The sequence below is a fragment of the Rattus norvegicus genome, chromosome 2 (genome assembly GCF_021556685.1).
Source record: "Rattus norvegicus strain SHRSP/BbbUtx chromosome 2, alternate assembly SHRSP_T2T, whole genome shotgun sequence".
Lineage (NCBI taxonomy): Eukaryota > Metazoa > Chordata > Mammalia > Rodentia > Muridae > Rattus > Rattus norvegicus.
The window spans coordinates 150,219,418-150,241,976 of NC_141535.1; the positions used below are offsets into that span (position 1 = coordinate 150,219,418).

Consider the following 22,559-nt stretch of genomic DNA (forward strand, 5'->3'; position numbering starts at 1 on the left):
GTGTACACTTGTTCTACTACCATAACTTACAGTTAGAATCATTGAGCGCTGAAATGTGATTTGTAACAAACAGCAACGTAGGATTTGCTGGAGCATGGGAAGGAAATATCACCTATGCATTCTAGGAATTATCCTACTGTTAGAATTTGCCTCCTAATTTAAGTATGTCTTTCCACTGGCCCTTAGTTTATGTTAGAGGTTGATCCCTGAAATGAGGTTAAGTAATTAAGGATATGTAAAGAAATGATACTTGCAGTGATATATTGAGTCTTAACATAGATTCCTAAAGAAAATAGAAACTCAACAGCAAATTGGGTTTTCTCTATGGAACAGCTCTGGCTGTCATGGAAGATGCTTTGTGTACCAGAATGACCTCAAATTTACAGAGATCCTCTTGGCTCTGCTTCCTGAGGTCGGGGAATATAGGCATGTGCCACTATGCTAGTCTCTTATGAAAATCTGAAAATACAGCGTAATATACTCTTATGGTTGACATAGACACTATGATCTGAGATTTGAGTTCACAGATCAGTGGAGAAAGTCAAGGGTTGTAACACAACTGTACTTAGGCAAATTGTGTTGGGAAGTACAGATACTGGTATTAAGTTACAGTTGTCAATGGCAGTCAGAGAGTTACACAAATGATGAAAATATAGATTGGTACTATATGACTGTTTGATTCTAATATTTGTTTGCATAGCTTTCAAGGCAAACACAAGAAATTGATGTTTATCCCATAAGTATGGGACATATACAACTACATATCCAGTGCCTAACAAGCAAGATCATTATAAATGTTTTAATATTAATTAGTTATTTTCTCTGTGTTTGTGGTATCGCATAAGGCATGCAGGCGATACAATGAAAAGGGTATGCCAGGACTACATGAGGGCTTAATCATTTCAGTTAAAACAATGAAATCCCTTCTTTCTTAGGTTCAGAGAAAAATGGAGGCAATGTATATACCAACCAAGCAGCACCTTTTCTTATTCTACCACAAGCAACAAAGAAATGTTTGTTTGGCAAATCTCTTGAGAGTATTTTTGAAGGCAAAAAGCTGCCTACTCCAATATTTGTGAGTATCATTTTGCCCAGCACCTTTGTTCTCAGTAAGTTATTCAAACAAACTGATGAATGTTTAGATAGCTTATCCTTGAGGGTAAGATCATTTTCAAATAAAATAAATTCCCCTAACTTTGAATCATGTAATGGAAAGAAATTTAAAAAAAGAAAAGAAATAGTATTTCCATGTTTTCCAGTGATTGCAACCAAGATCCAACCCCACGAGCTTGTGGAAAGAAATGGGCCTATGAAAGTGCCCCACTGACTACCCACCTGTAAAGTCTTCCAGCGATTTTATGACTCCATGTTACTCTAGGTCATTCCCTTAATATCATTGCTATGAGATTACTCAGTCTTTTATAATTAAAATTATCTCTAGACTTTTACTTTGCATTATCAATGGATTAGTTTTTGCTATATATTAGCATTTTTTATCCTAGTAGAGTATATTTAAATGCCTCCTAACATGCCTTAATCTATTTTAAACTAGTTACTAAACTTCTTTGGAAATAAATATTTACTGTCCATCATCTATTATAGCACTATAGCTATGCTAGAAATTTATGCTGTGTGTGAACAAATCTATCGTGTCAGATACATGAGCATTCCTGCCCAATTGTTTGGTAATTTAAAGCAGAATATTCTGAATACCATGCTTTTTATCATGTAATCTATTGAAAACATGGGGTAAATTTATGTATGGTAGTCATTTTACAGAGTAAATTATGGAATAAAGAATGACATATGCTTTAGTTCTTAAATGTGACAGCATCTTTAGACATAGATAAAAATAAGAGGTCACAGAAAAAGAAAATACAAATTGTAGATGTATATTGAAAAATCTTTCTTAAAAACACAAAGGTACGATTCATAATAGAGGCCAGGACAGAAAGGAAATGAAGGTGATTTGTTCTCTGAAAGGGAAATATTCCAAGAGTTACTTAGAATGGCATGCTTGAGAAAGATATACATAGAAGGAAACAAAAAGTATTGGAGGAACATTCACCAAAATGCTTTGGGGAACAGAAGTCCAAACAAAACCGTAATATTTCATCTTGTGGCAAAAATGGATTAGGGAAGAAAATGTGTACATTAGCTCAAACAAAAAAACTTCAATGACTTGTTCATTGCTCTCATTTATAGCTCTGCATCCAAAACTGTCTTTTTTCAGGTTTACAATAAATGACATATCTGTTCTTCAGAAGTGTGGACCTCTAATAATAACAAGCTTATCCTTATCCCACACAGGATATGTTTTCCATAATTGCAGAGAAAGGACAAGATTCTGATCATATATTTAATACGGTATCTGAAATTTCACACTGGTCCCTGAGGGACAGGATTGAAAATGAAGAACACATAACCTGGCATGAAGAAGACGTGCTAGTTATAGCATCTGTATTAAAGGTAAGGAAGGTTTTTATATCACCAACATTAAGCATCCCTTTAGAGATGCATATGTGCTTTCTGTCCTTGAGATTACGAGATGACTGTTTCCACAAATCAATGGACACATGACACATGACTTCTGTCGCTTTGGCTAAGGAGTTCCTATGTCCTTCAGGGCATGGAATCCTTCCCCCATTATTCCATGGAAGTCATTGATTGATCCATAAGATCCAATGACTGGCTATGGCTCCTCATATCTTATTTCAGTCAGATGCTGGGTGGAGCCTTTCAGAGAGCACTTTTGCTAGTTCCCTGTTTGGATGTTCCACATAGGAGCTGGCTGTTTTCAAGGCAGAGGTCTTTGGGCTTGGAAGTAGAGTATCGAACTCTGGTTGCAAGTAGTGGTGTGGACTAGAAGCCAGGAGAGGCAATTTGAAAGGACAGTAGTTTTGTTTCATTGCTATAACAACTAGGACTCTGCTTCTTTGATTCTAGTTGTAGGTAAGAAAACACAAGATTGTGCATATAGGTTCCACTTTGAGCTAAGATTCTGGGGAGATGACAATTTGGGAAACTTTTACGGAAGTATGCCCTCAACCAGTGATTCTCAGCCTTTCTAATCCAGAAACACTAATATATTTCCTCATGGTTTTGTGACTCTTAACCATTATTTCATAATGCTTCATTCATAATTAAAGTTTTGCTAATGATGCGAATTGTAAAGAAAATGGAGAGACTATCTTCTATAGAAGATACATGATATGTGGCCCCCAAATGATTATGACACCCAAGTTGAAAATCACTGGTCAAAACTGCTAATTTTAAACAAAATTACATCGAACATTACTTTTTTGCTTTATTTTCATTAAAAAAGGACTTCATTAGTAACATTAAAGGAAGCTTACTTACTTCTGATTTATATGAAAATTGGCTTACCATCATGGATGAAGGAACTCTGGTTGGACGAATTGCTGCCATCCAAAGGTAATGATAGAGTAAGCTCATGGGGAACTGCACCAATATAGAAGCAGTGTTTTTGTAAGGTACATAGGCTTGTGTTTACAGGATTCTAAGCTGGAATATTCTCCCATGCCAAGAGGTTTCATTAGCTCAGACATATATTGTCACTTTTTAAACATGTTAATTTCTCAAGCTAGTATGTTGAATCATATCAGTAATCTCACCTGAGAGTCTCCTCCTTTATTACCATCATGGTTAAAAAGTAAGCCTATGTAAGAAATTGTATGCAGGTCAGCCTAGAGTATTGGTTTACTTCCTGTGTGAGACAAATTAAAAGAAGTATGTGTTTATAATACCTGTATGTCATGTGACCCATACATACACAGCCACCCAATTAGACAAGATGGATGAAGCATAGAAGTGCAGGCCAACAGGAATCCGATATAGATCTCTCCTGGAGAGATACAGCCAGAATACAGCAAATACATAGGTGAATGCCAGCAGCAAACCAATGAACTGAGAACAGGACCCCGTTGAAGGAATCAGAGAAAGAACTGGAAGAGCTTGAAGGGGCACGAGACCCCTTATGAACAAAAATGCCAACCAACTAGAGCTTCCAGGGACTAAGCCACTACCCAAAGACTGTACATTGAATGACCCTGGGCTCTGACCTCATAGGTAGCAATGAGTAGCCTAGTAAGAGCACCATTGAAAGGGGAAGCCTTGGACCTGCTAAGGCTGAACCCCCAGTGAACGTGACTATTGCGGGGAGGGTTGTAATGGGAGGAGAATGGGTAGGGGGACACCCATAAAGAAGGGGAAGGGGAGGGGTTAAGGGGATGTTGGCCGGGAAACCGGGAAAGGGAATAACACTCGAAATGTAAATAAGAAATGCTCAAGTTAATAAAAAAAAAAAAGAAGGGGATGGGGAGGGGTTAGGGGCATGTTGGCCTGGAAACCAGGAAAGGGAATAACAATCCAAATGTAAATAAGAAATACTCAAGTTAATAAAGAAAAAAATACCTGTGGATTCTTTGCATCCTAAAATTACTACCATGTTTTTGTTATTATTTCACATTTTAAATATGTCATTGATTGGAACATGAACCTATTACTGAATTCTTCTTCCTCAACAATAGCTAACTAGTGAAGTCTGAGTCACATATAATTTTGACTTCTCTGAAACATTTTCCTGTGTGATAATTCATAGAAAGGAGGCCTGCACCTTTGCCTTGCCTGTAGCAGAAGCTTTTGTAACTACATCGTGTAGGGCACTAGCGTGCTTCCTTCTACGTATGTTTGAGAGTGTCTAAAGGCTGTTACATGGATTCACAATACATTAGAAATAAAATGTGTCTCCCCTCCATGGTGGTTGGATAGATGGGTTGCTGTTTAGTAACACTGGATGTTTTCATAGACAGAACACACATGGTGAGCAACAACCTTCATTCATTCTCATAGCAGGGCATTCTGTAGATTCACTAGTGTGATTTCTGTTCCTTATGTTCAACAAGTCTCACAAGAGTGTTATATGGATTCATAATACATTAGATATTAAATATGTCCCCGTTGTGCCCGGAAAGATGGGTCGCTATAAGTACACTAGATATTTTCAAACACACAACATATATGGTTTGCAACAATCTTCATTCATTCTGGATCCAGTGATCGAGGCACCTTCCTCTGGTTTCTGTAGGGTAGCACTCATACATCTAGTCCACAGAAATTCATAAAGAATTTTAAAAATATTTCCCATGGTTCTCTACAGAAAATTGAGTTGCAGAAAATATTTTATATAATACACTACCTCTAAATTCTTACTTGTTTAGAATTCTGATTGTTAGGAGTTGGTCTAGAAAGCATTTATCCTGTTCTGACTTTGTAGTTAGATTTGTAACTTACATTACTTTTAAGATGATCGAGCATAAATTTCTCCTTTTCTTGGTTTAGACTTACACGACAGATCCCTGAACCCAACTTCCTTCTACTACAATATGTCATTTGTGTATTAGTTATGATAAAAGACTCTTTGATGAATAATTTGGAGTCTTACACGTTATCTCACCGCATAGCTCCGTCTGTGCTATGTGGTCAGGCTTCAAGTGACGCACTCTATGGGAATTCTGCCTCAAGAAAGGTAAGGGGATCTGACTTTTGCCTTTGGGAACAAAATTAGAATTATAATCCTGTAATTGGGAATACGTTAGAGAGATCATTTCTCTAACAGGAACCGCTAGGATTGCATTCTTCTGGAGTGGAGTGGAGTGGAATATGTATTGATCTCTTTGAGGAAGATTTAGGAAGGAAGACTGTTAATGTAGTTTAAAGAAAATGAATAATTTCTCTTTTTCTTTTGTCTGTTCCTTCTTTCCTTTTAGATATTGATTTTAGATATTGATGTTTTAGCCAACTGCAATCTGCACGTATAATAGTAGTCCAAGAAGTAGACATTGAAGTTTACAAAAAATCTTGATTACATAGGTTTTGTTTGCTTTTTTTCCATTGTAGCCCTAAGTTGTTAGTTGTGTTTCATTGTGGAGAGATGATTATATTATTAAATATTCACAACATTACATCATTAAATATATGTGGGTGTGTGTGTGTACGTATCCATGTAATTGTACTTGCACATGTACATGTATTTATATATGTATATGTGTATGTGTATGTTTATGTGTGTGTAGGTGTATGTGTATGTTTATGTGTATGTGTATGCATATATACATGTATAGGATATACATAAGTAATGATGAATAATTCCTGTATGTTATTTTGTTTATTTTCCATTACTTTAGCACTAGACTATTTCAAGTAAATTTTTATGTTCCTCGGGTTTACTACTATAGCTGTTAATTTTCTAATAAACACATATACATTAATATTTTTCACTAATTTATTTACTCTCTATCCTGATTGCAGTCTCTTCCTCAAAGTCCCATCTTCACAACATGTTTCTTCTCTCCATTCTTTTTTACCTCAGTAGTGTAGACCCTCCATGGACACTCCCCTACATCAATTCACACCAGGAATAACTGCATCTCCTCCCACTGAAATTCATACAAATCAGCCCAGGATTCAGAGAAAGGACTGAAAGAGCTTGAAGGGACTTGAGACCCCAAATGAACAACAATGCAAACAAACCAAAGTTTCTAGGGACTAAGCCACTATCCAAAGTCTATACATGGACTGACCCTGGACTCTGACCTCATAGGTAGCAATGAATAGCCTAGAAAGAGCACCAGTGGAAGGGGAAGCCCTGGGTCCTGCCAAGATTGAACCCCCAGTGAATGGGATTGTTATGGGGAGGGCAGTAATGTTGGGAGGATGGGAAGGGGAATACCCATACAGATGGGGAGGGGGAGCAGTTAGAGGTAAGTTAGCCAGGAGACCAGGAAAGGGAATAACAATCAAAATGTAAATAAGAAATACCCAAGTTAATAAAGATGGAGAAAAAATAAAAGGAAACAATCGAGTAGTAGATTATAGAGTCAAAGCCAGCCCATACACCTATTGTTAGGAGACCTGCCTGAAGATCAAGCTGCCCATCTGCTACATATATGTAGGAGGCCTAGATCCTGAGCTGGAGCATATGAAGGGGAGACCTGGCAGATTCAAAGCTGAAGGATCACTATGATTAAAGGCTATACCAAAGTACAAGGATAGAGAAGGAGGTGCATCTTTGGGAGGCTCTAGTATTCATCGTGTAGCAAAATCAGACCAAAGAGTTATTTTGATGTACATTTGCAAGCAAATATGTTTGGACAAAAGTGTATAATGTGTGACCCAGTATGGCACAGAACATCTCACACAGTCCATTTTTAAAACTGTTCTAAATTTTAGTTTGACTTTTTTATTTTTAATTTAAATTTAAAATTTTATTTAATTTATTTTTTGAAATTTTGGGAGAGGAGATTTTTTCCAAGGGATACATGGAAGGATTGATAAATGAAATAAGAGTTACTTGGTAGCATGAGTATAAATTTACAGAGAATCAATATAGGACATATAATTTGAAAAGGATAAAAGGCAAAGAAAATGTAAAAAATGACAGAAAGCAGGGTACACTTTATTTTATTTTATTTCTTTTCACTTCAAGGGTCTATTTTCACATTTCTATGTACAGAGAGCCAGTTAAACCAGCACCATTTATTGAAGATGCTATCTTTTTTCTTTGTATTTTTGAAATTTTCCTCATGTTCTAATTAGAAATATTTCTTTATTTACATTTCAAATGTTACTTCCTTCCCCATTTCCTGTCCATAAACCCCCTTCCCTTACAGCTCCCCCATGCAGGTATTCCCCCTCCATCCACCTTCATTATAGCGCCCCACCCCAACATTACAGGGCAGTAGAGGAACCAACCTTGGCAAAACGAAGGGCTTCCCCTTCCACTGGTCCCCCAACAAGGCTATTCTCTGCTACATAGGCAGTTAGAGCCCCGGGTGAGTCCATCTATAAGGTTTGGGTAGTGGTTCAGTCCCTATATTTTAACTAGTAGCTTCCAGGTATTAGGTCCACAAGAGGGAAGATATTGTGATGTTAATCATGATGGAGGAGGATAGCCCAAGGGACAGCTTGAATAGGATTTTGGGCCAGGACTCACCTAGACTTGGACTAGAAACATACCATTTTTAGTTGATTTCTAATTACCAAGGTACTGGGAACCTAAAATCCAAGACTACATCAAACTGCATATTCAGTCGAAATGAAGCAACGAATATATTTTTTCACTCTTAATAGCTATTAATTATTCTTCCTTCATGGAAATTATTTCCAGTATATTCTTTGGCATGGTTAAGTATGTAAAACAAAGAGACAAAACTATTTGTACAATCTGCATATAAAATAAGACAATTTTCTGACTGTGATTTTTTTAAGAAACGTTTCTTTCCTATCGTGTTCAGCACTACTCAAACACAAACTTATGTTCATCCTGGATAGAAAGAAACATATGGTATGAGCAGAGTTGACTTATTCTAAGCCATCATCTCAGAAGAAAAGAAACTTATCCATGTTGTTCAATTTAGGAAGTGTCATAATTTACTACTGTGACAAAACACTGATGAAAAGCAACTTATGCAAGACAGGTTAAACTCCATATATACTTACAGTTACCAGTTAAATCCTGAGAAATGTCAGGGACCAAAATGGAGCAAGGAGGCAAGAACTGAAGCAGAAGCCTAGTAGGAGTTCTGTCGCCTTCCTTGTATCTCATATCTTGTTTTTCTGGCTAATAACTCAAGGGTGGCACCATCCTGGAGATCTGGGCCCTACAAAATCCAACGTTAATCAGGACAATATACCTTAGACTTCCTTATACAATAGGTCAATCTGATGGAGGAATTTTCTAGTTAAGACTCCCTCTTCTTATCCACATCTCCTCTCAGTCACCTTTCTTTGTCTTTAATAAAACACCAGGAGCTCAATCACCAACCAAAGAATTCACATAGGGGAACCATGTCTCCAGTTTGATATGTAGCAGGGGAGTGCCTTACTGGGCATCACTGGGAGGGGAGCCTCATAGTCCTGTGGTGTCTTGATGACCCAGGGTAGGGGAAAGTTAGGGGTTGAGGCAGGAATGGGTGGGCACTTGAGGTAGCACTCAGAGGAGCAGGTGCTGGAGATAGAGACTTCAGAGGGGAAACTGTGAGGGGAGATAACATTTGAAATGTAAATTAATAAAACGACAAATAAAAATGTAACAGCATGACAAAGGCAAATTATTGGAGTAATTGTTTACTTGGCACTTAAAGATGTAGAGGGTGGAAAGTCCCTCAATGTCATGATGTAGCAGCATGGCAGCAGAAATGAAAGACAAGGGAACAGGAAGTTGAGACCTGATGGCTCTTATCATGGGAAATAAACATGAAACAGAGAATATACATTGAAAATGGGCAGCAGCTTTTGTAACTACAAATTCTAAACAATGGCATCCTTCCACCAGGAAGACCAAGACACCAGGAAGGTGTCAAAAAGAGGGTATTGTAATGCATAGAACTAGAGGGGCATGCCATTCAAAACATCTCAATAAAACTACCTAATCCCCACCCACACACACACACAAATAACAAACAGTCCTTAATTTGATTCACTCACAGTTTTTGACAGCATTTCAGGTCTTAAAAGTTGCTTGGATTTAGTAGTTCTTCTATAATTTGAAATATGCATGACATTTTAACAAGTTTTAGTAAAATGCAAAGAAATAAGTGTCTTCATTTCAGAGACTTCATTTCATGGGTTCCTATCTGTTTGTGGCAAGTGTAATTTTCCTCATAGTTTTGGATTTCATTTTTAAATTTCAATTTTGTAATCTATGTAAAAAGACAATCTTGTTTCTGTCTTTTTGTGTTACAGATATCTGTTATCAAAATCATGATAGACCACTATCTTGAAATATTTGGAAATGATAATCTATTTTCAAAACATATTAACAGAAAGTCTGATGATTTAAAGCTGTATAAAGATTTAATCCTCTCTGAGGGCAAATCTCCTATTATGAAAAATGTCACAGCTGGACACAATGGGAAAACCTGCAGTAATGATGAAAAAGTAAATATTTCAAATGCTGCTCTACAGAAAGGAAGTTCTACAGGTAAGAGATTTATTAAGTCATCAAAAGAATGGGTTTCATAATGATTATAGAGTATGGGCAAACATTGTTGAGCATACTTTATTTAAATTAGAATTAAATAGGTTCATCTATACATATATATGAATATATATATGTGTGTGTGTATGCACATATATTTACATGTATCTGGATACATACAAGTATGAATGACACATCTTTATTGAGAGAATCCTACAATTTTGTCTGCTATATTCCCCCATCTTCCCATTGTCCTTAAGTTATAGATATCTTGTATATGATATCATTACTTTTGATAGGATACTTTCGAAACAATGATTTGATTTAAAATCCTTTAAGCGTTCTGCAAGATTAAGCCCTGTGCCCATGTCAACAGGCTTTGTTATCCTAGGGCAAAAATACTTATATTTGTTTAATTTCCAAAGAGAAACATGTTGCCAAAAGCTTGGCGTTTGTATAAATATTAAATTGCACAGGATCCACTACAAAACCTATGTGATGTATGATTACGAGGCTAGAACACACCTGATTAACAGGTAATACCATGCAAATTGAAATTCATTGTTAACTCAAGTAGTTCTTTCTATAGAGTTAAGAAAGTATATCAAAATATTACTCTTATCTTAAGTGAGGTGAATCTATCATCTGAGAATGTTTGTGTAGCAATGTCATATTTTTCTTCATTAAGTAGGACAACACAGAACAACAAAAATGTATAAATGGTAGAGGATGACTTAAAAAAGTTAAGGTTATTCTATTTGAATGTTCCATTTTACCTCCCAATTAATCAGAACAGAAGAAATGTTATAAGAGCCTACTTCAGTTTTATATTTCACCATATTAGTCACAAATAATTTTCACTAATTATACATATTTTATGCTGTATATTACACAGCATTTGCTGTTATAACAAAGGTTATTAGATTGTATTAATAATTGCATTTTGGAAAATTGCATTTTCCCGACTCTGCCTCTACAGCACAGTTATAGTCTAATTGTCACACTTCAGTCACCAAGAAATGCCAGAAGCTAATGACATTTAATAATCCCTCCAAGTTTTTCCTACAACCCCGTGCTATAGAAAGTTCTAAATAAAATTCCATTAACAATCAAAATTAAACATCACATATGATGAAATTAGAAGTTGATCATGGTTTTTACAATATACAAAAGGACCTGAAAAGGTAGTCCAGTGTCTACAGTAATTGAGATATGGTCTTTGTGTCATGAATTTGGGTCGTCAAAATTTACATTGAAAAACAAAACAAAAGTGGTTATTGTAGCACAAGCATCTTTAGACCAAAAGCTTCTTCCTGAAAGCAGATGGCTGTTGGACACAGTAATTAACTGAAGCTTTTTGGACAGATATTCCTGTCATGTTGTACATTAATGATCAAGAGAGACCCTTTGTCAATGCTCCCCTCCAAAGACCAAAAATGGAGAATCATCTCAAAAGTAAATAAGCCCTAAACTCTAAATATATCAACAGTGATGATTTCTGCATGTATTTTATATACTCACAAACACATAGGAACACACACACACACAAACACACAAACACAAACACACACACCAACACACACACAAAACTACATGTATTGCATACACGCAGAAATGCACAGAAACATCCAGCATATTTGTTGTATCTCTCTTCCTAACATGAGACCTCAACATAAAATATTTTTTATTCGTGGTTTGTCTATCACAAAAGGGTCTTTAATACAAACTTGATATGTGAAAATCTTAAAGAAAATCTTCAGTAAAGTAATTGAAAATTTCCATATTTACCCTTCCTGAACTCCCATAAATATAAGTTCAAACATTTTTATCTTATTGCTATTATTATTTTAAATTTTTTTTTGTCTTAACTAGTTTTATTTTAATTTTTTTTATTAACTTGAGTATTTCTTATATACATTTCGAGTGTTATTCCCTTTCCCGGTTTCCGGGCAAACATCCCCCTCCCCCCTCCCCTTCCTTATGGGTGTTCCCCTCCCAACCCTCCCCCCATTGCCGCCCTCCCCCCATAGACTAGTTCACTGGGGGTTCAGTCTTAGCAGGACCCAGGGCTTCCCCTTCCACTGGTGCTCTTACTAGGATATTCATTGCTACCTATGGGGTCAGAGTCCAGGGTCAGTCCATGTATAGTCTTTAGGTAGTGGCTTAGTCCCTGGAAGCTCTGGTTGCTTGGCATTGTTGTACTTTTGGGGTCTCGAGTCCCTTCAAGCTCTTCCAGTTCTTTCTCTGATTCCTTCAACGGGGGTTCTATTCTCAGTTCAGTGGTTTGCTGCTGGCATTCGCCTCTATATTTGCTGTATTCTGGCTGTGTCTCTCAGGAGCGATCTACATCCGGCTCCTGTCGGTCTGCACTTCTTTGCTTCATCCATCTTGTGATTTTGCACCTATTTTTATGAGGTGCTATGTCAAATCAGGCTTTAAAGAAGGCTGTCTCTTACAGTATTTGTAACCTCCCTTCTACAATGTTCCCTGAGCTCTAAAGCATATATTGGTGGTGGGTTTTCCACAAAGCACTTATCTCTTCATTGTGTCTAGATTTCGTTTTCTGTAATGATTTCCATCTTCTGTACAGAGAGGCTTCTTTGATGAGGGATGAAGGCCCCACTTATTTGAGGAGATAAGATTACTATTTAGAAAACTGTAAAGAACGTGGCAGAATTAGTGAATTAATGTGATAAAATTTAACGTTCATAAAGAGATTAGCTACACAAATCTAACTGTATATCTAACACCAGCCATGGTTTCAACTATTTTGAGGGAAAGTTTTCCAATTGTTAAAATATTTAATGTGACTTTCCACCAAATACTGATGCTTTAGTTAGCAATTATATTTCTGTCGAGGTTGGGGGTTTGAGTGCCAGTTGCCAAATAAATCTTACAGGGATGTCTCAGAAGTCATTCTAGCTTGATGTGTCTTAGAAAACTCTAGATTTAAATCAAAGTTGGAAGGTAAAAGAAACAGTATGCAGTTGGGCATGTTAGGGAAGCAATTGATAGTTGCACCCATCTGTAACCCAGATAAAGTATGAAGTAAACATGTGGCAAGATATCAGAATAGGTGCAATAAGTGACACTAATAGCTCAGTTCAAAATAACTGTTCTTTGATTGGACTTTAATGTATTTTCTTTACTACAAAATTGAACATAGTTCTTGGTCTTTCGTTTGGTTTCTCAGAAAAAAGTATTATTCCTTACTACCTTTTTATAGGTCAACATTGTATACGTTGTTATTTCTCTTTAGGATCATCCCTGCAGGTCCTTTGACTTGTCCAGGTCACACATTTTCACTCATCTACAACAAGATAATTTCATTTTCCTAGTACAATACAAAATATATGAAATATAAATATAAAATTCCTTGATTTTTGATTACTTTAGTTTTCTTTATTCCACACCTGCAGATAGCCTTAATTGATTATATTCTGAAATGTTAAAAGTTGAAGTTTCAAGCAATAAGGAAATGCTTTTCATACTGAGTTAAGTGAAGAACATTCATCGGTGACAGCCTTCTTTCTCCAAGGACAATGAGCCTATCACCCAGAATTTCCTTACAGTGTGTGCTGCCCCCCCATCTAGTAGCTTATCAACTATTACACAACCAGTGGTTTGTTGTGCTCATCTTTGAGCAAACTCAATGTCCTCTGTTTCATACATTTGGAAACAAGCAGATAAATACTACAATCGAGGGAGGCCAAGGGGACACACAGAAGAAATGAAGAAATCAAAGTATCTCTTTTGAAGATTATATGTTAGTAAACATAAGATAGTAATATTCCATAAGAATACCCAAATACCTTGTAAACTCTTTCAACCAGTAGTTACACTGGAAATTAACACACAAGGTGAGTTTCCTTCTTTATAAAAATCACAAATTTTCTGACACCTAAATCAATGAAACACCATCTCCCACAGTAAATTTACAAAGTATTAAGTTACTTGAGGAAATTCTGAGCAAGGAGATAAAGACTCATATGATTAGAAACACAAAAAACTAAAGAACAAAAAATACAACCCAAAACAACAAAAAATCTTATAAATTGAAGAGTTGTCATATAATGGAAAGATTTCCCCATGCTCATGAATCAGTAAGATAAATAAAGTGAAATACCTAGACTATCTTATAAGAGCATTTTGCTTCTATCCTTTTAAAGTTTGATAAAATTTATAAGAGTTTGATGTTAGTAGGAGAAACAATATTACAGAACGGGAATATTTTATCACTTTCCTCCCAGTCTTCTGCCATGTTCCCTTGACCTCATGCATAAAATCTCCCCAAATGGCTTCCAAAACATTAACTGAACAAGGACAACACCAATGAACATGAAGATGTGAATGGGACCCGGAACCTACAGAGCGAAATATAGGCAATTGCACCCTAAAAAGTGTATGCAACTGTATCCAATAGAAGTGTGTTTTTTGGATAAAGACCAAAGATGGAACCAGTTTTCTTATCCGACTGATAGTCTGTATATTACTGCTGTGAGACAGTGTATGCTTTCCTTTATTTATGGGTCTTTGTTATTTTCTTGTTGCTGTATACTTTTTCCCCTCTTTTGTTGAAGACTACAGTTTTATTTATCATTTCTCTCTTCTTGAGTACATAGACCATAAATTCAGACTGCTGTTTCCCTTTTGTAGACCAAGACTGCTGAAGAGAAGTGGTTTACTGGTGGTTATACTATGTAAAGTTTCTCCTCTTGTGTTGATAGGAATGCCACGTTTACTCAGTAATAAAGCCTAGGATAGTATCTGTATTCTTTGACAATATGTTGAATGTTGAGCCAGGCTCATCTATATTTTAAAATGTCCATTGAAAATTCAGGTGTTAGTCATATGCAGTCAGCTTTATGTGTGACTTGGTCTTTTCCTTTTAGATTATTGTATTTTATTTCTTTATTCCATTAGTCTTTGAATATTCTTTGTCGACTTGATGTTTTCTATGTTTCTAGTACTTTAACAGGTATCTCTTTCTGAATTGAGGGCTATAAATGAAACGGGGTTACAATGATTTCCCTTCTTTCTTAGGTTCAGAGAAACATGAACGCAATGTACATACCATTCCAACTGTGCTGTCTCCAAATCGACTACAATCTATGAAGAAAAGTTTCTTTGATCAACCTCTTACAAGTATTTTTGAAGGGAATAAGCTGCCTACCCCAATAATTGTGAGTATAATTTTGGGTTTCTACAACGCCTTTGTTCTAAGTAATTTATTCGATCAAACTGAGGAATGTTTAGATAACTTATCCATGAGGGTAGATCATTTTAAAATAGAAATAAGTTCCACTGAAGTTGGAATCACTTAATTGAAAGATATAGTATTCCCATTTTACACTGACTGCATCAAAGGCACAAACATAAAAGCTTGTTGAAGGATATGTGTTTATGGAAGTGTCCTTCAGATTACCCAATGGTAAAGTCATCCAGCCTCTTTATGAGTCCAATTTAATCTGGAGTCTCCCTTAATATCATCACCTCTGAGATGACTCAATCTTTTTTAAATAAAATATCGATAGACCTTTACATTGTCAAGCAATTACATATACACATTGGTTTTGCTACATATTAACATCCTTTATCCTAGTGGACTATGTATAAATGCCAGCTAATATGGCTCAACCTATTTCAAATGAGATAGTAAACATCTTAAGGAAATAAATATTTATAGTCCAGCATCTACTTTAGCAATATAATTGTGCTTGGAAATTATTCTTCAGGTGAACATATTTATCTTGTCACACACATGAGGATCACTGCCCATTTCTTAAGTATTTTAGAGCAGAATTATCTAGTAACCATATTTTTGGTCATGTAATCAATTGAAAATAGAGAATATATGGAACAAATCTCTACAGGATAGTCATTTTTGCATAGTAAAATTATGGAAGAACGGTAGACATATACTTGGGTTCTTAAATGTGGCAGCACTTGAGACATGTTAAAAAATAAGAAGTCACAGAAAAAGGAAATAAAAGTCTCAGAAATATGGTGAAAAAAATCTTTTGCAAAAATGCAAAAAGTAGGATTCATAATAGGGGCCATGAGAGACAGGAAGTCACATAGTAATTTGAACTCTTAAAGGACAATATCCATATAGTTACTTAGGATGGCATGCTTGAGAAATATATTAATAGGAGGAAACAAACTGTAATAGCGGACCATTCACCAAAATGCTTTGGGGAACAGAGTCTACACCATGATGTTTCAAATTGGGAGACAAGGTAAGGTTCAGTGTCTCAGTTATAACTCTGTATCCAAAACTGCCATAACCGAGGTTCACAATAAATGACTTATTTGGATTCAGATGTGTGTATATCTAATAATACAAACTTATCCTTACCCCACACAGGATATGATGTCTATAATTGCAGAAAAAGGACAAAGTTCTGATCATTTATTCAAAACTATGTCTGAAAATTCACACTGTTCCCTGAGGGACAAGATTGACACAGAAATATGTATTAAGTGGAATGAAGAATGTGTGTTGCTTGTAGCTTCAGTCTTAAAGGTAGGGAAGGGTTTTACATCTCCAACATTAAACATCCCTCTAGAGATGCATACATGTTTTCTGTCCTTGAGTTTACATGGCAATGTCTGTTTCCTGGAACAATGGACACATGACCTCCTGATAAGAGGCATGGAGGATAAAAGCTGACAAACCCATAGAATCTTCACAAAGACAGCGGTGACCAGCTTCTGCTGAGAGTGAACTTCCCCATATATCAAAGGGGGTTTAGTTTGGCGTTACAAATGTCCAAACTGATTTCACCTCTGACAATACCATGTGATGTATTAGCTGAACATGTAATAATAGTGATAAAAGTGTGTTTTACAAAATACATGCCTTAAGTATTACCAAGACATATCCCTCATAGATAAAAGTTTAAAATGTTAGTCCACCACTGACGTACAAAAGGATAAGACTTTGGATATTGCTCTATGTCCAGCAGATACATGAAATTTTTAAGCTTCTCAATCACAAATAAACGAGCCATTTCAGTTTTGCCAGATATTGACTTTCAACTTCCCAGTCAAATAGTCAAGTATTAGCCTAAGCAACACTTAACTTGTCTACGCTCTCAACTTGCCAGTGAGCTGCAGTGACACTAGAGCAAATATCATTCTTTTATTTTTGTTTTAGCCGTGATCTGAGTTCATATTTCAGAACCCTGTGTAGCTATGGCCCAGACACCAAGAGAAAAGTTAATGCTCTGGGATCAACCATGCTTAATAACATTAAGCAAAGGTACCAAATGATTGCTCCTTGGCCCTTGAGGTTGCCAAGTGTCTCTGGTTCTCATTGTCAGAAACTTGGGATCACATCCTGGGTAGACAATTAAGATCAGTGACTGAATGTAGCCTTGTGAATTCAAAGCAATTTACAGCTACATGAACACCGGGGATTCTCCCGTTCTTTATCTCTTCTTATGGAGTTCCTGTCTCATTCATGGCATGGCATTGAATCCTTCCCCCATTTCTTCCATACAAGTCCCTCATTAATCCATAAGACTAATTATGGATTAATTATAAGATTATGATTGGCTGTGGCTCCTCCTACCCTATTACAGTCAGATGCTAGATGGAGCCTATCAGAGGGCAGTTATGATGGCAGCTGTCTGGATGTACCACATGGGAGCTGATTTCTGTCAAGGCAGAGAGAGCTTTGGATTGGGAAGTAGAGTGTAGATCTATGATGGCAAGTAGTGCTGTGGACTAGAAGTCAGGAGAGGCAATTTGAAAGGAAAATAGGTTTGTTTCATTGCTATAGCAACTAGGACTCTGCTTCTTTGTTTCAAGTCATAGGTAGGAAAACACAAGATCCTGCATATAGGTTCCACTTTTGAGCCAAGATTGTGGGGAGATGAAAGTTTGGGAAATTTTTCTGGAAGTAGGGTCTCAACTAGTGACTTTCAGCCATACTAATACTACTACAGTAACACCTTTCCTCATGAGTTGGTTATTCCTAACCAGTACATGATTTTGTTGCTGTTCCTAATTAAAAATTTGCTATAATATTAATTATAAAAAATGGATAGAATTACTGATATGGAAGATATATGACCCCCAAAAGGATTTTGACACACAAGTTGAGAATCACTGGTCTAAGCTGCTAATTTTAAACAAAAAAGTTTTTCAACTACTTTCTCAAATGTACATTAACCATTCCTTTTTTTATTTCCATTAAAAAAGGACTTTATTTCAAATATAGACGGAAGCCTCCTGACTTCCAGTTTATATGAAAATTGGCTCACCATCCCAGATGAACGAACCCTGGCTGGAAAAATTAGTGCTATTCAAAGGTAATGATACAGTTAAGCATGTGGGGAACTGCACATATATAGAAGCAGTGCTTTTGTAATATTCATAGGCTTGTGTTTACAGGATTATAAGCTGGAATGATATCCCATGCCAAGAGGTTTACTTAGCTCATTCTTGTATTGTCAGTTTTTAAAAATGTGCATTTCTCAAGCTAGAGTGTTGAATCATGTCTGTAATCCCACGTGGGAGTCCTCTCCTTTAATACTCTTATGGTTTAGAAGACAGCCTATGTAACACATCGTGTGCACATCAGCATAGAGTATGGTTTTAGTTCCTGTGTGAGACACATTAAAAGAAGTATGTGTGTATAATACCTGTGGGATACATGCTTCATAGCATTATTGCCATGCTATTGTGAATATTTCACTTGTTAAGTATGTCATTGATTAGAACATGAAGCTATAACTGAGTTCTTCTTTCTCAACTACAACCACCTAGAGAAGTTTAAGTCAGGTACATCACTAACTTCTTTGAATTATTCGCCTGTGCGATGATCCATAGGAAGATTTCCTATTTAAGAGGAGCATTGAGCTCCCATTGCATAGGACCTCTACATCTCTCCCTTGACTGTAAAAGAAGCTTTCATAACTGCATTGTGTAGGGTCCCTAGTGTGTTTTCTGCTCCTTATATTCTAGAGTGTCAGAAGGGTGTTACCTCGATTCATACTACATTACACATTAAATTTGTCTTCATGGTGGCTGGAAAGATGTTTTGCTGTTAAATATTACTGGATGTTTTCACACGTAGAACACACATAGTCTGCAACAATATTCATTCTCTTAATACCAGGGATCCTGACACATTTCTCTAGCTTCTCTAGGTAGCAGTCTTACTTCTAGTATACAGAAATTCATACATATTTTTAAAAAGTTTCCCATGATTATATTCAGAAAAATCAGCTGTAGAAAATATGTTATGTAATACTCTAGTTATACATTCTTATATCTTTGATTTCTGATTAAACTTGAGTTGGTCTACAAAATGTTTACCTTGTGTTTTTTTTTTTTTGTAGTTCATTTTGTAACTAACATTACTCCGAAGCTGATCCAACATAACATTCTCGTTTTCGTTGTTTAGCCTTCTACAACAGATCCCAGAACCAAACTTTATACTACTGAAATATCTCATTTGTCTATTAGTGATAATAAAAGACTCGCCCATGAATAAGCTAGATACTAAAAGGTTATCGATCCGCCTTGCTCCGCATGTCCTATGGGGTTGGACTTCTAGCAATTCATTATTTGGGAAAGTTGTCTCAAGAAAGGTAAAGGGATCTTATTTTTGCCTATGGAAACAAAATTCTAATTGTGATACAGGAATTTGGAACCCTTGATAAAGATCATAACTGCAAAAGGAAACCTTAGGATTGCATTCTTCTAGAGTGGAGAGGAATATATTTTGATCTATTTCAGGAAGTGTGGGAAGGGAGATTGTTGATATAGAATAAAGTAAGTGAATCATTTCTTTCTTTTGTTTTTCCTTCTTTCTTCTTAGATATTGATTTTAGATATTAATGTTTTACACAGCCATATGCTGCACTTAGAATGGTAGTCCAAGAAATGTTGTGTGTTATCTTGTATGCTTTCCATTATTTTAACACTGCCATATTTCAGGTACACTTTCATGTTCCCCAGATCTACTGTAGCTGTTAATTTTATATAAACCCATACACATTAATATTTTTCACTAATTTCTTTACTCTATAACCTGATTGCAGTCCTTTCATCCAAGGCCCATCTTCACAACCACGTCTTCCATCCATTCTCCTTTAACTCTGTAGTGTAGAACTTCCATGGACACCAACTCACTCTCATACAACAATTCACAACAGGAATAAGTGCATCTATGCCAACTGAAGCCAGACAACGCAATCCAGCTAAAAGAAGACAAGCCAGTGGTAGACAAGAGAGGGACAGCCAATCCCTGCACACTAATTAAGGGAACTACCTGAGATCAAACCGCACGTCTGCTACATATACGTAGGGGTGCCTAGATCTTGCTGCTGGACCATATGAAGCAGGGAGTTCCTGCAGATTCAAAGCTGAAAGATCACAACAATTAAAGGCAACAACAAGATACCAGGTTATAGAAGGACAGGCATTTCTGGGGAGTTCCAGTAATGATGGTGTAGCAAAATCCAGAGGACTTGAACCAGACCAAGTGACTTATTTCAATGCACATTTGCAAGTAAACCTGTTTGGCCAAAAGGGTATAATGTGTAACACCTAATGGCAAAACACATCTCACACAGTGCATTTTTACAGATGTTCTCAAATTTTAGTTTGATTTTTTAAATTTTGACTTTAAATTTTAGACTTTATTTGATTGTAATTTTTGAAATTTATGGAGGGAGGTTGATACCAATGGCGATATAAAAGGATTGATAAATGAAATGAGAATTACTTTATACTATTATGAATACTTTACACACCGCTCCTCCATAAAACTCAAGAAACCACTGTCATCAATTTGATTCACTCACAGTATTTAGCACCATGTCAGTTCTGAGATGTTGCTTTGGTGGAGTAGCCTTCTATTCCTTGCAATCTACATGAAACTTTAACAAGTTTTAGTAAAATGCCAAGAACATAGAGCACCCATTTCAGAAACTTCATTTCATGGGTTCCTATCCGTTTGTGGCAACTGTTATTTTTCTCATAATTTTGGATTTCATTTTTAAGTTTCCATTTTGTAAACTCTGTGAAATGACACTCTTGAATTTGTCTTGTGTATTACAGATATCTCTTGTGCAAATTATGATTGACAATTATATTCATATATTTGAAAATGATAATAAATATTGCATCCACATGGACAAAAGGTCTGATGGATTAAAGACATCTGCGGATTTCATTAATTCTTCTGGCAAATCAACTACTATGAATGAAATCATAGGTGGACACAATAGAAAAACCTGTTGCAATGATAAAATTTAAATATTTCATATGTTGCTCTATAGGAATGGTCCTTCAGGTATGAAAAGATTTATTTAGACATCAAGGGAATGGAAGGACAATATCATTCTGTGATTTCATATATTTGTAATTCTCAAAGGATCAAAGAGGTCACAAAATTATATTAGAATATGGGAAATGTTTTAAACAAAAATTTCATTAAATTATGCTTAAATATATGCTATATATATTTATATACTCATATAATTATGTGCATCTATATACATAGAGTTAAGTATAATAAACTATTTACCACCATAAGAAAGCAACAATATTGTCTTTTTCCCCATGTTTCCTAATTCATAGGATATATCATTCATATGAAAATATTATTTTGGATGAGATCATGTAGAAACAATTATTTGATTCATGTATCCATTAAAACATTCTGCATGTGTAAGCCCTGTACCACTGTCAACATGCTTAGCTATCCTACTGTAAAAGTACTAATTTTTTTTAAATTCCTATGAGAGACAATCTTGCCAAATTTTTAGCATTGGTATAAATATTAAATTGAAGAGGATCCACTTAAAAAGATATGTGAAGAATGATAGAGGCTAAAACACTCGTGATCATTAGTTAGTGACACTCAAATTCATATCCATTGATAACTCAAGTAATTCTTTGTATAGATTTAAGAAAACATATTGAAATATTACTCTTTTATTTTAATCGTGCTTCATATTCTTTTTTAATTTATACTATTTTTAATGATACATTCCAAATCACAATTCAAAATATTCATTACTTAAAGTGCACAAAGGGTCGTCTTGCAAACTTTTTTAAAATTTTTATTAGATATATTTCTTTACTTACATTACAAATGTTATTCCCCTTCCCTATTTCCTGTCCATAATCCCCCAAGCCCTCCCCTAACCCTCCCCCATACAGGTATTCCCCCTACACATCCCCCTTTCTGTCAGCCCCATATTCCCCTGGATTGGGGTCCAACCTTGGCAGCACCAAGCGCTTCCCTTCCAATGGTGACCCAATAAGGCTCTTCTCTGCTACATATACAGTTGGAGCCCTGAGTCAGTCCATGTATAGACTTTCGGAGGTTGTTTAGTCCCTGAAAGCATGCTTGGTTGGCAAAGTTGTTTTTATGGTGTTGCAAGCTCTCTCAATTCTTTCTATACTCCCTCTAATTCTACCCAAGGGGGTCCTGTTCTCAGTTCAGTGGTTTACTGCAAACATTGACCTCGGTATTAGACATGCTCTGGATATGTCTCTCAGAAGAGATCTGTATCCAGTTCTTTTCTGCATGCAT

At 36.0% G+C, this 22,559-nt stretch overlaps 1 protein-coding gene across 1 annotated transcript in view; it reads left to right on the forward strand.

Annotated features, from left to right (window-relative positions):
* The window catches only part of LOC148006694 (uncharacterized), a 44,213-nt gene that overhangs the window by 20,570 nt on the left and 1,084 nt on the right, over nt 1-22,559 (forward strand). The window contains exons 13-22 of the mRNA XM_087637490.1: nt 936-1,075; nt 2,311-2,469; nt 3,326-3,435; nt 5,362-5,548; nt 9,766-10,003; nt 15,044-15,183; nt 16,368-16,526; nt 18,209-18,318; nt 19,416-19,602; nt 21,077-21,311. Of these exons, the coding sequence (XP_087493616.1) occupies nt 936-1,075; nt 2,311-2,469; nt 3,326-3,435; nt 5,362-5,548; nt 9,766-10,003; nt 15,044-15,183; nt 16,368-16,526; nt 18,209-18,318; nt 19,416-19,602; nt 21,077-21,274 (1,628 nt within the window). The 3' untranslated portion in view covers nt 21,275-21,311. The remainder of the gene's footprint in view (nt 1-935; nt 1,076-2,310; nt 2,470-3,325; nt 3,436-5,361; nt 5,549-9,765; nt 10,004-15,043; nt 15,184-16,367; nt 16,527-18,208; nt 18,319-19,415; nt 19,603-21,076; nt 21,312-22,559) is intronic.